Source organism: Limulus polyphemus, unplaced genomic scaffold (genome assembly GCF_000517525.1).
Source record: "Limulus polyphemus unplaced genomic scaffold, Limulus_polyphemus-2.1.2 Scaffold5662, whole genome shotgun sequence".
Lineage (NCBI taxonomy): Eukaryota > Metazoa > Arthropoda > Merostomata > Xiphosura > Limulidae > Limulus > Limulus polyphemus.
In genome coordinates, this window is record NW_013671272.1 from 32,682 (window position 1) to 49,139 (window position 16,458).

Genomic DNA, 16,458 nt, shown 5'->3' on the forward strand with positions numbered 1-16,458 from the left:
GAATCTTTGTTTGCAAAGTTAGTAACAAGGATTATCTATGGATAAAAATAAGAACATTGTGATAAACATGTTGTAAGTCTGTCATTGCATCGTGGTTGATGGTTTTTTCATGATGGCAGTTATGTAGTTGTAAAAGTTATATAGTTTAATGAATCCGAAAATCATCTACTCAGCATCTGGAACTCTTTGTTTGCAAAGTTAGTAACAAGGATTATCTATGGATAAAAATAAGAACATTGTGATAAACGTGTTGTAAGTCTGTCATTGCATCGTGGTTGATGGTTTTTTCATGATGGCAGTTATGTAGTTGTAAAAGTTATATAGTTTAAGATACGACCTTTTCTCCCCGCTGTGGTGTTATATAATCTTTGAGGAAATTTAACCACCTTCTAAAACTGAAACATGAGTTCTATAAAGCTCATTGTTTTAATGAATTATACCCATTTTGGAAAAACCGTGTATGAATAGATTTACAAAAAAATACATTAAATCTTTCTTTAGTTTACAGGTTTGGCGATGTGTGGCGCTGATAACTTAGCGTTATTTAAACCACAATGACCGTAGAAATACGCCATATTTGAGCTAGTTGTGTTTTGTAGAAATTCGCTGTGATAGGAATGAACTTTTTGGTCTGTAGCTAAGCCAGTTTTATTAACCTTTACCACCGAGAAAAATCCTAGTGAATATCAAAGTCCACCATCCTACTCCGTAGTTTGCAGAAGATAACGCGTAAAACTCTCACGTTCTGGAAACATGAAAGACAACGAAGGCTCGCCAATGAAGATCTTAATATATGCTGCTGTCTTCTTCTCGAGCGTTATTGGTCAAGGTGAGATTATTTAGTCCCATTTGTTTAGTTAATGTGCCATTATTTATTCTCAATACACACGTATATTCTGTGTGAATAATATTAAGGGTACAGCTTAAAACAATCTAATGAAAGTTTTCATTGAAATTCGATTGGATGACTTATTGTTCAACTTAGCTAGGTTTAGGTTTCAGTCTTGAACTATTTTGTTCTTATTGTAGTGCCTCCAAGGATACAGCCTTTTGGATTTCCAGCTTTCGCTGAAGAAGGTAAACAAATCCAGTTCATTTGCGGATTAGAGACGCACGACACTGGTGCTGATTTTAAGTGGTTTAAAGATGGCCGACCTTTGCACTCAGGCGATAAGTGGACAATTCTTTCTCCTGGTAGAGTTTCGGTGTTAATATTGAACAGTGTGACCACAGAAATATCGGGAAACTACACCTGTGGTGTCCGAAATTCAGTTGGTCAAGATGAATTCACAACCGAACTTAGAGTTAAAGGTATTTGTTTTCCATTTATATTTGAAGTACTGGAAATGATTAGAAACAAGTTCTGATGGTATTATCGATCTGGGAATTGATATTATCGATCTGGGAGTCGGATGTTAATTGGTATTATCGATCTGGGAATCGGGTGTTAATTGGTATTATCGATCTGGGAATTGGGTGTTAATTGGTATTATCGATCTGGGAGTCGGATGTTAATTGGTATTATCGATCTGGGAGTCGGATGTTAATTGGTATTATCGATCTGGGAGTCGGATGTTAATTGGTATTATCGATCTGGGAGTCGGATGTTAATTGGTATTATCGATCTGGGAGTCGGATGTTAATTGGTATTATCGATCTGGGAGTCGGATGTTAATTGTATTATCGATCTGGGAATCGGGTGTTAATTGGTATTATTGATCTGAGAATCGGGTGTTAATTGGTATAATTTGTAGCCACAATTATCAAAACTAATTAAACTTGTAACCCAGTGTTACTCCAATAAACCGTCAGGTGCTTGTCCTCAATCTGGGAAAGGCAGATAAGACAGTTTCCTATTTTTCTATATTGGCATGACCTTCCAACTCTAAGAATATGTCGTCTTTAGTGCTTCTTTTCTTCAAACTTCTTACGACATATACCTATAATTCAAATACTGTTTTGGAACGTTGATGTTTAACAGTAATATAGACGTATTCTACTTCCAGCAAAGTAAAGATTGGTTCAACTTGGTATCAAAACTGTACGTCCCCCGGTGGGACAATGATAAGTTAAAGGACTTACAATGCTCAAATCCAGTGTTCGACCCCCTCGTGGTGGACACAGAAACTAGATAAAATTTAAAATTTGGTGCTTGTAAATTTGTCTACAAGTTTGTTTTTTTTTTAATCTGGCAAGCCCCATTTTTCATCTTCCTATATATAGCTACTAATCTTAATAATAACGTTATTTATACTTTGTATTTTTGTATTTAATCACGTGATTTGATATCTTAAATTAAATGTATTTAACACGAAATATTGTTACTTTCCTTAAGCCTTATTCCAACACTATTTACACACATATCTGACAATGCGATTATTCTGTGGTTTATGTAATGATAACAAAGTCTCAGCAGAGAAATCAAATTAAAAAAAAATGATGTAGATACATCAAAACTGAGCCCAACTTCTCGTAGAGCTGGATATCACAGCTTAATAGCAATGCTTGCCCTCATATTGATGCTTTTATATATATTAAAAGTGAACGTTGAACAAAAAACACATTTTCGTTCTAGGTCCTCCAAAATGGAAATATGAACCTACTGACCTAGAGTCGGGCATTGGAGAAACTGTGACGTTTCGCTGCAGTGCTTGGGGTTTTCCAAAACCTAGCATTTCGTGGATGAAACAAGAAGGTGCGTGTTGGTGCACGTGGAGATAATATTATGATAGTTTTAATATTACCGTTTATTAATTACCTCCTGAAAAGCATTGTGGCTTGTTTTGATTAGTTTTAACTAAAATCACATCCAAATCTTTCTTTAACAATCTCAGCTTAATTGGTATACATATCAGTATTTAAGCAAATAATAACTTCTTCAAATTATCTGTTGACCTCTAGTATCTTACCGAGCTAGCACAAAATAAGTTTGAGTAGGAAATTACAGGTAGTAGAAGAACCATACAATCCAGAGCTTTGCAGGTTGGTACAGAGGTATAGAAAATGCCCACAGGTGGCGCTGCAAGGTGTAATTAAAATGGCCTCTGTCCATCAAATCTAGCAAAGTAAATAGCAGCACGAATAAAATATTTTGTGATGTGTAGCACATGATCTGGAATATTATTTTTTATCTCAAGTGTAAACATTGGGGGATCTGTGGTAAAAGTACTGAAGATTAGTAAGTGGATGAACGAGATCGAATTCATACTTTTAATTAATATCCCCCTTCGCCACGTTCGTGCAAGATTTTTATTAAGCCAGCGTTAAAATTATGTCAAAAAACAACCAGACGTCACATTCTCTACTATCTTATTAATGGTCCTCCACTGGTTATTTCAATGTTTAATCCTGTGGACCAAAAAACAAGACAATGTGTATATACATAGATGCACATATATTTCTTTTGTTTTCCGAGGCAAAGCAAAGGGCACACTTCCAGGCTTCATGAGAAGGAAGCAAACAAAAAGCCCCCTTTTCAGGACGGCGGGGATACATGTATTCTATGCCGGGGATTTGACTGTGGGGGTGAGGAAGTGCCCCGAGAAAGCCCACTTTCACTGGTTGAGCTCCTAATAGTCTACCCAACCAGTGCCTGAGGGGGATAGCTAGAAAGTGGAAAATGAAGATTAGTGGAAATACAGATTTGACTGTGGGGGCGAGGAAGTGCCCCGAGAAAACCACTTTCACTGGTTGAGCTTCTAATAGTCTACCCAACCAGTGCCTAAGGGGGATAGGCTAGAAAGGGGAGAAGTATAATTAGTGAAAATACAGATTTGACTGTGGGGGCGAGGAAGTGCCCCGAGAAAGCCCACTTTCACTGGTTGAGCTCCTAATAGTCTACCCAACCAGATAGCTAGAAAGGGGGAGAAGGATGATTAGTGAAAATACATTTAAAAGGAACTTTAACTTATAAATTTTGTTCTGATACAGAAACGTTGAACTCTTCTTCACTTGTGTCATGATCTGATGAGTAGAAATTTGCGGGGTTAGCTGTTGCCTGTATCTTGATCGTTGGTGGGTCAGTCTGAATAGCTTTACCACTTTGCTTCGGCTGGAACTGTGTCTTCTGGATCTTTTTTCTTGGGGGTTTCTGTTTCTGAGACTTCAACTGGTTCTGTTTGAGTTTCTTGGTCATGGACTGGCGTGGTTTCTTCGGTTGTTGTTTGGATTTCCTGGTTTGTCACGACCGGATGGCTGTTTTCGTTGGTCTGCGTGTACTTTGTCTCGAAAGTTTTGACGATTGGTGGAATGTCTGTTTGTATACGTGTTGTAATAGAGGTGTTATTATGTTCTGGTGTTCGTCTGTAGAGTCTTTCAGCTCTGAAATGTAAAAAAAACAAGTAGAAAAAACAACAACAACCGGGAGTTAGAGTATAGTTAGCAGTTTTCTTGGAATAGGTGGTTACCTTTAGGCCTGATCTCGTGGACTTCTTTACTTTCAGATTGTGTTGAAGGGCTTGGTGGATGTCGCGTTAGAAGTATCTACGTTGCTAAGGAGGACAGAGAAAAGTTTTGTATTACTTTTTTGGTTGTTGGCATGTCACTGGTGGAACTCAGCTCCACGGAGAATAGAAATAGTGAAGGTCGTTGATTGTAAGGGGTCGGATAAAAATCCCTTCCCGACGTCTTGGACTCCTCGATGGATAAACTGAAACGACCGTCGAAGGGTAACCATGTTCTAATGAAGTCACGTGATAACCAACTAAGATTTTAAGGCCATCTTGCAGCGCTACCCGTGGTCGTTTTTGTTTTATAAATACGATTATATCCGAACACTTTTACACTTTCTTAAAAATAGTATCTAAGATCTAACTGTAACATGAAGTTGTTAATAAAACACTTACTGATTGTTCTAATTCTCGAACAAGATTAAATTTGGAAATTATATTTCCAGTAAAAGGAAACTTTGTCCAGGTGCCAAAAGGCTCCGAATCTGAAGATACATTTATTATTGAAGACGTCAGTCAGGATGATGCTGGACTTTACACGTGTTTAGTGACCAATGGAATCGGTGAAAGCCTGAAAAAAACATTCACATTTTCAGTTAGAGGTACAATTTAAATGAATAAATGTTTTTCCTTGAAGAGTGTCAAAAAAATCTCTTTCTCCGAGTTAACATTTGGCAATAAGTTAAAAAAAAGGAGAGTTAGAGCGCCACTTCTTTTTGTCCATTCATTACAACCTTATTCAGCTTGCACACGTATTACTAAAGTGTTCGGTTATACGAGCTACGAAAGAAATGTAATTTTAGTTTTATCAAATTTGATTTTATATCATTGGTACATGTTTGTCGACGTAACGCTCATCTTGAAATGGGGACACCCCCCAGTGGCACAGCGATATGTCTGCAGACTTCCAACGCTAGAAACCGGGTTTCGATACCCGTTGTGGGCAGAGCAGAGATAGCCCATTGTGTAGTTTTGTGCTTAACTTCAAACGGACAGACAAACATCTTGAAATGGGATCACGCGGGACACACACATGTAAGAAAACAAAACGAAATAAGTAAGTGGAGGATGAAAAATAAAAATGATTTTGGAACTCAAACGATTGGTTAATTTTCTAACGTAACGAATTATCAAAAGCGTCTCGTACTTTAATAGTTGAGTAGATAAATAATACTGTGTTTACTTTTCTTTCTGGGTAATTGGAATGAACTCTGTTTATAGAATCTTGCAGGGAGAGAATTTCGTTTATACCATCCTCTAATTTCGTCCAAATATCACGATTCTTGGTCATCTCGATACGTGGCGCTCTTGTCGTTCAATGATCCTGTACTTTTAACCTGGTTGTATTATGCTACAGTCGCCATTTTGAGCTTGAGCTGGGATGGATAATACCCCTACGAATAGCACTTTGGAATACAAATTGTTAAATCTTTCCAAAAAAACTCGCGTTTAGGTGAATACCTTCTTTAGAATATTATCGTGCCGCATGCGCAGATGCTATATGTTTAGTTGAAGGATTCCTATAGAGATAAAGCTTGATGTTTAACTTCGTTGTAAAGGAGGTGCCCTCGTCTGGCATCGTGGAAAGAAGAATTCTGGTGGTGCTCTTTATAGCAATACAGCTGCTATTCGAGGCAAGTGGAGAAGGTAAGCTTTCTATTGTTACTAGCAGTTATTTTAATCTACTTTACAGTAGGATAAAAAAAAAACGTAATTTAATGTCTATCGTAAATATCACTATAATTGTTCAAACTGTATTCTCTATTTATTAGCGTAACGTTTAATTTTTGGGGCTATTAATAGTGGATTATGTTAGTGTACACAGATATCCTGTTATATTTCCAGGTGACTAGTTGGTCCTAAACTCGTCTTGTTCTGTTCTAGTGTCTGTGAGAATTCAACCTTTCACTTTTCCACAAAAAGTAGAAGAAGGGGAACAGGTACAAATCACGTGTGGTGTCAAAGCTGGGGACGATCCGATTGAATTTGTGTGGTTTAAAGATAGTACACCTCTCGAGACTAAAGACTTTTGGACCATTCATAATCTTTCGCGTGTTTCTTTACTGATCATTAACAATGTGAAAGTGACTATTTCTGGGAACTACACTTGTCTGGCTAGAAATCGGTTCGGCGAAGAAAGTTACACTTCGGAACTTCAGGTCAAAGGTAACTAGGCCTATTTTACATGTTATGTGCTCTGTCTGTGGTATAGTTTTAAAAGACAACTAGACAAACTTCACATATGAACTCAATCTGAGATATTTGTCTAAAGGTAACTAGGCCTATTTTACATGTTATGTGCTTTGTCTGTGGTATAGTTTTAAAAGACAACTAGACAAACCTCACATATGAACTCAATCTGAGGTATTTGTCTAAATGTAACTAGGCCTATTTTATATGCTATGTGCTCTGTCTAAGGTATAGTTTTAAAAGACAACTAGACAAACCTCATATGAACTCAATCTGAGGTATTTGTCTAAAGATAACTAGGCCTTCTTTACATGTTATGTGCTCTATCTGAGAGATTTATCTAAAGGTAACTAGGCCTACTTTACATGTTGTGTGCTCTACAGTGGCGTCATGCCCGTAGGCCCTGGGTCCCCTAATTGTTTACCATACGCTGTTTTAATAATTCCAAATCCATGTATAAACATTTGATTAAATATGTTCAAGATATCTGTCTGTATTAGAAACCAGTAAGTTAATGAAAGTAACTATATTATTAATTATATGAAAAGTAAAAGGTACCCCATTTGTTATTGTTTGTAATGATTATTGTTATTTAAAAAGTAACTAGGCATACTTTACGTGTTGTGTGCTCTATATGAGGTATCGGTTTCTGACATTATCAGCAAGCACGAGACGTTTATATTAGTGGCGAACGTGCTAGAACATTCTATAAGTCACATAGTTTTTACCACACTTTTTCTACAAGTAATTTTATCATTTTACAGTTATACACGTCACGTGACTGCTCATAACGAATCATCTTTGCCCTTACACTTTGAAGAGTTGTCCGTTTTTGTTTTTTTTCACAGGTCCACCTCAGTGGAAGAGTAAGCCTAAGGATCAAATTGCCAATCTTGGGGAGAAAGTTGTTTTCATTTGTAACGCCTATGGTTATCCAAAGCCAACTGTTCAGTGGTGGAAAGTTTCTGGTTGGTAACAAAAAAGATTAAAATCTTCGTTATTGTTCATAAATATATTTAGGCTAATCTCATTACAGATATTCAATAATCGTCTGCTTTGTTTATTCAATGTTTCACATATTTTCATTTATGCGATTTTATGTTATCTTCCAATTAAAACTTAATGGTATTCGGCCAAAACACAAATCTATTTTCCTCCAGTTAAAACGTTTTTTTTTTTTTTTTTGTATATATAGGAATCGATACCAAACTGCCTATTTCATCCCTAGATCAACGTCTAAAAGACAATGAAGGCTTATTGGTCATTTCAAAAGTTACTGAAGCTGATGGTGGTGTCTTCAAATGTGAAGCGTCCAATGAAATTGGAGATTTGTCTGCAATTGTGAATCTAAAGGTTAAAGGTATTGAAAATTAGAGAGGTAGATATTGAACCTTCCCATAACAAGCTAAGTTTTCGAATGAAACAAGTGTAAACAATTAACTATTTTTCAGATCTACAGCATTTTTGAGTTGCAGGTATTTGGCATTGTTATCGTCTCAAGTGTACGTTTAGAAGAAATAACAGTGGTTAAAGTGTCAATAACATTTCTCTACTTATCATACTCCGTCGTTTGTTTGTGGATGGATATTTTTGATATAATTTGATATTATGGTAGTGGTCTTGATGGTTGGGGTGCTCGACTCGCAGTCTGCAGGTCACGGGTGCGAAGCCCGCCACCAAACATCCTTTCAGCTGTGTGGGTTTTGTAATACGATGGTTAATCCTGCTTTTTGTTGGTAAAGAGTAGCTCAAGTGTTGGTGAGAGTGAGTTTGAGTGGCTATCTTCTCTTTAGACCAGAAGTGGCCAATCCCAGAGCAGGGAGGGAGCCAGAAGAGCCGCGGGTTGGCCACTTCTGCTCTAGACTATCACTTCTAAATTAGGGACGGCTAGCACAGATAATCCTCGAGTAACTTTGTGCGAAACTCAACAAACAAACAATTCGGTAGTGTTACTGGAACGTTTTATTATCAAATAATAGGGGTGTGAAAAGTAAATTGTTCTTAATTGACGTAGGTGTATTTCAAAAGCTTGCTATGAGTTTCACTAAATGAGAAATTAATGTATATAAGACAGACTGCCCGAGTTGAAAAGTGGTTCGTTTTTATTACTGATTTCAATATATTTAATAAGGGACCGTTGATTTTATTATTGAAAATAAAAGAAATTAAAATAAAACTGTACGTTTTATACTAGACTACTATAATCAATGGCGATACCATGTGTTTGGTTTTCGATTAATTTGTTTACTGGCTAAGCCTAATTTTATGTTCTACTTTTGATTATAATACTAACACTTAACAGTGTTAAATGTTTATTTGTTGATGATTTTGTTTCATTGTAATTATTTGCTATGTGTTTTACAATTCGATGTTATGTACAAGATTAAATATTTATTTTTGTACACAGTTATACCAGAAACTTGTTTACTTGTTGGATTCCACGATTTTACTGTAAAAAATTATTTACGCTGAAAACTCATTAGCCTTACCAGTTGTAATTAAAATGACATTTTTGTGCTAAAGATGTTTGGTAGTTGAGAAGCTTTGTTAGAAATAACTTGTGTCAAGCAATTCTCCATATCTCATATGTGTGAGATAGTGCTGCCACCTGACGGGTTATGGATATAATATTACTATATATATATATATATACCTAACTCCAGGCTACTTTGGGTGTCTTATACACCATTTAAAAGCTAGACAAACAATTTTTGAACGTTATGTATATTTTTAGAGAACAATGGCCGAAAACTTACAATAGTTGGAATGTTAATAATAGTTATCATTCATACAGTTTATACATCGTCTTTAATTGTCCTTATTATATCAAGATTTGTCATATAGTCGTCTAGGCATTGTATTTAATTTTTTTAATTACATCTTTTATCATCATATTCATATCATTACTCAACAAAAATATAATTTTATTAATTTCACGTGTTTAACATGTTTTCAAGTGTTTGCTGTCACATGACTTTGCAATAAATATCGTCAAAAATATATTGACCAACTGTGACTCAACCTGCAAGTCTACTGATCAATCGTGAGGAGCAATTTGAATCACTGGTTAATTCAAATTGCGATTGTTGTATTGGTCCCACCAGATGGCTAACCCAGAATGGCAACTAACTCGAATGTTCTTGTGGTTTATTACATTATTCAGTTGGGTTAGAATCGCCATGTTTTAACACTATTTTCATTAAGTATTAAGATATCAAACGGCGATTAACCTCGAAACAGGTTGTTAAGTGTAAATCATTATAACCAGATTTATCCAATCATCTCATCTGGATACAAGTTTGCGTACATCATACGCGAATTGTATTTTCGCTATTTCTTTTATTTAAAAAGACTGTTATTTGATAAACTATTTTATTTCCTTCTCTCTCTTCCTAATACGTGGCGCTACAGTAGCATCACCCTATTTTTCTTACCCGACACCACAGTTGTTGGAGCAAACGACGCCATATTACCAAAGGTATTGCTTCGAGAAGCCATGTTACCGAGATGCCCTTCAGATAATTGTATTTTAATATGTGATTAAGAGAATGATGATTTATATCGGAATTTCAATATACATAAACAGATTTTTAACAAAAGGTCAAGAAATTTCTCTGTAAAAGTGGACACTGTGTGCTACAATTCATGCGTTTTACTTTAACAATGAAGCCACCTTCGTCTGCAAGAAGTGGATTACCAGCACTATTCCTTCTGTCCTGTCTTGTGAGCTGGTCATCTTCGGAAGGTAAGTAACGAGTCGCAAGTTTTCTGTTGGATTTCTGTCAGTAATTATTATCCTCTGTTGTATTAATGACTTGGAAATACTCTATTAAAGTGTTTGTTTTTCTTTTGATTTCTTTTGTCACCTGCATTGTGTACATTGAAAACTCATGGAATATTGTTCAAATAAAGAAATAATTTTCTGTTAGGCCTTTCTCTACAGTTTAGATCCAACTGGATTCTTAGACAATTCATTGTTCTTAAACGTAACAATAATAAATTAACTATAAAAATATCATTAACTTTTTCCTTGTTTTTCATTTGCCCTACACCCCCCTCCCCTTATCCCCGGAAGTTCGATGATAAGTTTGAAGGTTTATAATGCTAAAAACCGGGTTTCGATACACGCGGTGGACAGGTCACAATTAACCCATTGTGTAGCTATTTGCTCTATAGCAAATAATCAAACAAAATTCGTCTGTGAAAACAAATATTTTATTGGCCCAGGCTATGCCGGATATAAATACTGATTCTCGTTATTTCCAGACGTTGTGAAAATTCGACCATTTCATTTTCCTAAGTTTGTGGAAGAAGGCGAAGAAGTTCCAATAGTTTGTGGACTAAGAGAAAGAGACGAGGATGTCAAATTTTCTTGGTTTAAAGACTGTTTCTTATTAGAGCCTCAAAAAGGAGTTAAAATTCTGTCCACTGGTGAGTTTTCTGTACTCACCATCACAGACGCCAACGGTCAATCGTCGGGGAATTATACCTGTAAAGCTGAAGTCTCCACTGGAAGAGATGACCACACAGCCGAGCTCTTAGTCAAAGGTATTTTTACTTCTTATTTCCCGAAAATATTTCTACATTTTTTGATGTTTTGTGTATTTGGTAGTAATCCGTACAAGTCAATTCTCTTTAAAGATTGCTGTTATGCAAATTTCATTAGTTCTGTAGGGAGTTACGTCAATTTTTTACTCTGCTTTAATTTAACTTGTATGTATGTAAGTGTAGTTTTTATACAAAGAAAATACAAATTTCTTTGTTAACTAGACCACCAGCAACATATAATATGGAGGATTCTACTTGTATATAGAATATCCCAAATATGACGCCTCTTTTTACCGTTTTTTGTTTTTTCTTTTTAGAATAGGACGACCCTTGCAAATTAAAATTTAACATAATTGAATACGAATTAAATGAAATCGTAAGAAAACAAACTAATAAACGGAGAGTTGAGTGTAAATGGTATTGCTAATTGTGGTCGTGGTCGAATAGCTGCTATCAAAAGAACTTCGATTATCTTCGAAATGTTCTGTCTCCACAAATAGTTTGATTGTAAACAAAGAACTTGTATAATTATACTGTTCTCCTATCCTGTTGTTGTTGTTTTTAGGACCTCCGTCGTGGCGTTCGAAGCCATCAGATGTCTCTGCCAATCTTGGTGATAGGGTGAAATTTCCTTGCGAAACGTTTGGTTTTCCAATTCCCAGAATAACGTGGACGAACGAGAATGGTAAGGTAATGCGTAGTGTTTGAAATTAACACTAAACGTCTGGTGGTTATTTAAATTCCTTTATTCTAATCTGATTATACTGGAGCTTATATTCATTCACTTCGCTTTACAGGTGACTTGTGGGAAATGGAACCAGAAAAAGAAACACCAACTCGTGTCCACGTTATCAAAGATGGCGCGTTTGTCATAGAAACTGTTAAGGAAGAAGATGGCGGACTTTATACGTGTAAAGCCTCAAATGGCATTGGAGTAGGGTTACAGAAAACTATACGACTGAATATTATAGGTGAATAAAGGCTTTACCACTGATTCTTGTCTTCAATGCTCATTCTTGTTGCATATCTCATTGCCAAAGAAATGTTTGTTTATATTTTAATAGCAATAGATATAAATATTAACTGTTTAGAAGTTTGGAAATATTCGCTAACGTAGGAATCTTTTACTGTCATCACTGTGATGCTTGAAGGACCGTTTTGCTTGAAACAACATTTAATTGGGAAATCAGAGCATATCGAACGGGTTGGTTTTCACACGTTGCAGTTGTTAAAAGCCAGAGGAATGGCTGTATAATTAATAATAGGTAGTTTTAGTAACGGTGTAAATAATGTTTGATATTTAGGAGTGACGTTACAACGCACTCCTGCTGCTCAAGTATCCGATGATCCGCTGTTTTGTATTTAGGAAATAAAACCTTTCCTGGTAATAATTTATCAACTATATTTAAGGTTTTTGACGGTATGTGGCGCTGGCAACATTTTTTTTTTCGCTTTGTTTTGTGGAAAAGACTTTGCAAGCAAACCAGTCGCCATATTCAGAAGGAGGTATCTGGACTCGCATGTCGGTTGGCTCTCTGGTGCGATTTATTCATAACTTCGGCTGAAGAAATGATACTAATAGAATATTAAAGCTGGTATTCAACCTCATTTCTCACGGTTTTCGTAATTCGAAAGCATATGTCATCGAGAATGAGAAAACGCGCGTGGAACACCGTTCTTCGGGTGGTTCCCTGCTACTCCCATGACTTTAATGGCCGAACATCGCTAGTTGTTTTCCTCTTCCTCAGCCTGTGTTCAGATGTTCTCACCAAAGGTAAGATCCTAACACGTGATGTATTAGGTTAAATTACAATAGAAATGCTTAGAATATTTATTATTATAAGAGAATTGTGTAATAATAATTATTTTTCTTATAGTTACAAAGTTGTATTTACTAGGAATATTTCATAAATTTGTTTTCATTTTGGTTAACAGAGTTTCTCTTTCAGTAACACTGAAGATCCAACCGTTTAATTTTCCTCCAAATCCACCAGAAGAAACTAACATCCAAGTAGTGTGTGGCTTAGAACGTGGAGATTTGCCAGTGGAGTTTCAGTGGTTAAAGAATGACATTCTAATCACCAGAGGGAGTGTATATGATATTGTTCCCTCGTCAACTGTTTCTGTATTAATTATTAAAAACGCTACAGTGAAAAGTTCAGGAAATTACACGTGCAGTGCTCGAGGCCCTAGCGGCGAGGATAGTTATACAGCCGAGTTACTGATCAAAGGTAGGGAAAAACTGAGGGAGATCTAAAGATTGTAATTCTAGCATTACCAAGTAATTCAGTACGTGCCTTGTAATTAATGTTAGAATGCCTTACCAAATGTACTCTCTGGAAAATCGGAGAGCTTATAACGCTAAAAGTCGGATTTCGATACTCGCGTTGGGTAGAACACAGATCGACCATGATGCTAAACAACAAACACTTACCAAATGTTGAGCCACAAGGATTCAGACGCAAACTATTGAAATGCTTCTTCCAAATCTTAATACGAGCTTGCTCAAACAAGAATATTTAATGCTGCACAGTTTAGGCCTAGACTAGACATGTAATTTTAGAACCACTTGTGAAAAGAATCATTTTTATCTTATCCACCTTCCTGGCGTAAAAAAACAACAAAAACTATGGCATTTCTTCAGTAGTTAAAATGTGCAGAAATAATTTTTTTCAGGCTAAATTAAAGATATAAAACTTTGGTAGAGGGCGCTTTATGGATCTGCTTGATGACGTTCTACATTTATGTGAATGGCCGCATCTCGTGAGACAGTGACCATATTTATAGATTTGAACCATACAAGTCCTGCAGTTTTTGAGGGAGCCGTTGTAGGATTAAAAAAATAACTTTTTTAAAAAAATGATTTACAGTACATCGCAAGCTTACGTACAAAGTGACTACCTTAATTGTGTCTTGCACCCAAAATAGCACCATGCAGAGGCCTGAAACACCCAGGCTCAGTCATTACTAAATACACAGTTCAATAATAGCTAGTTTGTGCCTATTTTAACATTGTTGGGCAACATTATTTATAGCCGTACTATATTCTTCTGCTAAATCAATGTGGCGGAAGAATCGGTGTGACGTCAGTAGTGAACTATCAAAAGAAGTACGACACACACGGTTTGTTTACAATTGCCTTATAAATCAACATCAAATAAATATCATCTAAATTCTTAAATCAACACGTTTAACGATGCGTTAAGAACAAAGAATCAGTTGTGAAGGTAGAGGTAAACTGTCTTTTTACATGATCATAATATTAACAGTTTCCAGATATACGAGTAAGGCTTAACAAAAGTCGCAATAAATATGCCAGTTTACGTGATAAGGCAGCTTTAATGAATAAGGTTTTTAATGTAATTCTCTAATGAGCACAGGTGTGAATGACTACCGTTATTTTTCTACTTCTTATGACCCCCACCACAGAGGCTCGGCGATAAATTTGTTTGTAGTTCAGCACAAACCTACATAATGGGCTATCTGTTTTGTGCCCACCACGGATATCGAAACCAGAATTGTAGAGTTATAAGTCCGTAGACATATTTATATACACACTTCTAAAGATATTACTATGTCCTTTAGTTTTATTTGCACCGGTATCATATCGGCATCAAGACATCTTCAGTGATATTTATATACACACTTCTAAAGATATTACTATGTCCTTTAATTTTATTTGCACCGGTATCATATCGGCAATTTGTGAATGGTAGTTATTGGCTTGTTATGATTACGATTTGTTTATGGTGTAGATCTTTCAGAGTGAGGGCTACTCATAGACTGATGTTTCACCTTTTTTTCCCTAGGTGTCTACATCTACTGTAAAATGAATATTTTATTAAAATTAATATTACACTTTTCATGTCCTTTTTTTTTTTCTTTAAAGGCAATGTTTAGATATAAAAACATATAAGGCCTAAGATTTTTGCCTCTGTCTTGTAGTGATTTTGGTTGGTGTAAGGTAGCTTGTTAGGCCCAAGTCTTTTATCCTCTGTCTTGTAGTGATTCCGGTCGGTGTAAAGCAGCCTGTTAGGCCTAAGACTTTTGCCTATGTCTTGTAGTGATTCCGGTTGGTGTAAAGCAGCTTGTTAGGCCTAAGTTTGTTGTTTGTCTTGTAGTAATACCGGTTGTTGTAAATTAACTTGTTATCCGAAACGCGTTAATAGGAGTGTTTTTGACTTGTTAACGATTGTTTATGTGCTAGGTCCACCAAGATGGCGGACAATTCCTGAAGACACAGTAGTTGGTTTAAAAAGTCCTTTGCGGTTACCATGTAACGCCTATGGATACCCAACATCAACAGTACACTGGACTAAAGGTAACGTTTATAAACCTTTCGGCTTAGCAGTCTTAGAGACATTGATAACAATTGATTTGTGGTATCATAACTTGTTACTTTCAAATATCGTTACAGTTCACTGGCGTAGTTATTATTGTTCTTGTAATTATATTAATGTTTGAAGTTCAAATCAATCATAAAATTTTGGTATCGGCCTTAAAAGAGTAGTAACTTATTATAAATTGCCGTTGTAGTAAATTCTGTTTTAATCGAAATGACTTTCTAAACACTTCTTACTGGCTTATTACTAGTTGTGTTAGTTCCAGAACATAAAATCAAATTGATTTATAGTTATCTTGAATTTTCTCTTCAGGTCATCCAACTAAAACAGGAGACACAGACCTCGAGAAGAGCCACTGGCAAACACTGTTGGATGGGACTTTGATCACTGACGCCATTAAATATGGCGACGGCGGGGAGTACACGTGTACAATATCCAATGGCGTTGGGCAAAATCTTCAGAAAACTGTACATGTTACTGTAAGAGGTAAAAAAAAAAAAGTCCCAAACCGGGAGTAAAAATCTCTCCAGTCGTGGTGAAGTAATATCTCTAGAAGCCACTAGAGAGCGTAGCAGATACATTTTGCAAAACGCCCTCTTTATCGTCCACCAAATTTACAAAGCGTCTGAGATACTTATACTTTTATTCAAGCTTTAAAATGAGTCTTTTATCTTTGGTATCTTGATTCCTCCGTGTAAAAGGGTTGTTTTTAAGGCTTGTGCTAATTCTTGTAGTAGGATTGAGTTTAAGGGTTAAACAAATCCTAGGATTGTGTTTAAAGATTACCGTGTAAGGATTGAGTTTAAGGGTTAAGCGAATCATATTTACTTCGTCTGATAACCGTCATAGATACGTTTTTTTAAATTGAATTTAAAATCGTTTTTTTAAATGAATTTATTATTACAAATCAAGTTTGTATAATCGTTACT

General features: G+C 35.9%; 4 protein-coding genes across 4 annotated transcripts in view; all 4 read left to right on the forward strand.

The window, feature by feature from the left end:
• The window catches only part of LOC111089244 (Down syndrome cell adhesion molecule-like protein 1), an 11,098-nt gene extending 5,852 nt beyond the window's left edge, over positions 1-5,246 (forward strand). Inside the window, exons 2-5 of the mRNA XM_022401390.1 lie at positions 502-829; positions 1,030-1,311; positions 2,576-2,695; positions 4,895-5,246. Of these exons, the coding sequence (XP_022257098.1) occupies positions 754-829; positions 1,030-1,311; positions 2,576-2,695; positions 4,895-5,061 (645 nt within the window). The 5' untranslated portion in view covers positions 502-753 and the 3' untranslated portion in view covers positions 5,062-5,246. The remainder of the gene's footprint in view (positions 1-501; positions 830-1,029; positions 1,312-2,575; positions 2,696-4,894) is intronic.
• LOC106472844 (Down syndrome cell adhesion molecule homolog) overlaps positions 1-8,102 on the forward strand; it is a 24,969-nt gene extending 16,867 nt beyond the window's left edge. The window contains exons 6-12 of the mRNA XM_022401399.1: positions 1,030-1,311; positions 2,576-2,695; positions 4,895-5,050; positions 6,008-6,082; positions 6,333-6,614; positions 7,487-7,606; positions 7,834-8,102. Coding sequence (XP_022257107.1) covers positions 1,030-1,311; positions 2,576-2,695; positions 4,895-5,050; positions 6,008-6,082; positions 6,333-6,614; positions 7,487-7,606; positions 7,834-8,012 — 1,214 coding nt within the window. The 3' untranslated portion in view covers positions 8,013-8,102. The remainder of the gene's footprint in view (positions 1-1,029; positions 1,312-2,575; positions 2,696-4,894; positions 5,051-6,007; positions 6,083-6,332; positions 6,615-7,486; positions 7,607-7,833) is intronic.
• A 2,005-nt stretch (positions 8,103-10,107) lies between these two features.
• On the forward strand, positions 10,108-12,187 carry LOC111089249 (Down syndrome cell adhesion molecule-like protein Dscam2). The gene is made up of 4 exons (XM_022401398.1): positions 10,108-10,383; positions 10,905-11,186; positions 11,752-11,871; positions 11,984-12,187. Exons 1-4 carry the CDS (start codon positions 10,284-10,286, stop codon positions 12,163-12,165), a joined length of 684 nt encoding a protein of 227 aa, XP_022257106.1. The 5' UTR covers positions 10,108-10,283; the 3' UTR covers positions 12,166-12,187.
• A 491-nt stretch (positions 12,188-12,678) lies between these two features.
• Positions 12,679-16,446, forward strand: LOC106472845 (Down syndrome cell adhesion molecule-like protein Dscam2). Its single transcript, XM_022401393.1, has 4 exons — positions 12,679-12,960; positions 13,136-13,417; positions 15,394-15,507; positions 15,842-16,446. The coding sequence occupies exons 1-4, from the start codon at positions 12,825-12,827 to the stop codon at positions 16,045-16,047; spliced, it is 738 nt and encodes a 245-aa protein (XP_022257101.1). The 5' UTR covers positions 12,679-12,824; the 3' UTR covers positions 16,048-16,446.
• Positions 16,447-16,458: the final 12 nt, after the last annotated feature.

Excerpts from the sequence above, each read along its gene's own strand:
- LOC111089249 (XM_022401398.1), top strand. The coding sequence starts at position 10,284 with ATGCGTTTTACTTTAACAATGAAGCCACCTTCGTCTGCAAGAAGTGGA. Across the intron at positions 10,384-10,904 it reads GAGCTGGTCATCTTCGGAAG|ACGTTGTGAAAATTCGACCA; the intron begins GTAAGTAACGAG and ends CGTTATTTCCAG. Across the intron at positions 11,187-11,751 it reads AGCCGAGCTCTTAGTCAAAG|GACCTCCGTCGTGGCGTTCG; the intron begins GTATTTTTACTT and ends TGTTGTTTTTAG.
- LOC106472845 (XM_022401393.1), top strand. The coding sequence starts at position 12,825 with ATGTCATCGAGAATGAGAAAACGCGCGTGGAACACCGTTCTTCGGGTG. Across the intron at positions 13,418-15,393 it reads AGCCGAGTTACTGATCAAAG|GTCCACCAAGATGGCGGACA; the intron begins GTAGGGAAAAAC and ends TTTATGTGCTAG. Across the intron at positions 15,508-15,841 it reads AACAGTACACTGGACTAAAG|GTCATCCAACTAAAACAGGA; the intron begins GTAACGTTTATA and ends TTTTCTCTTCAG.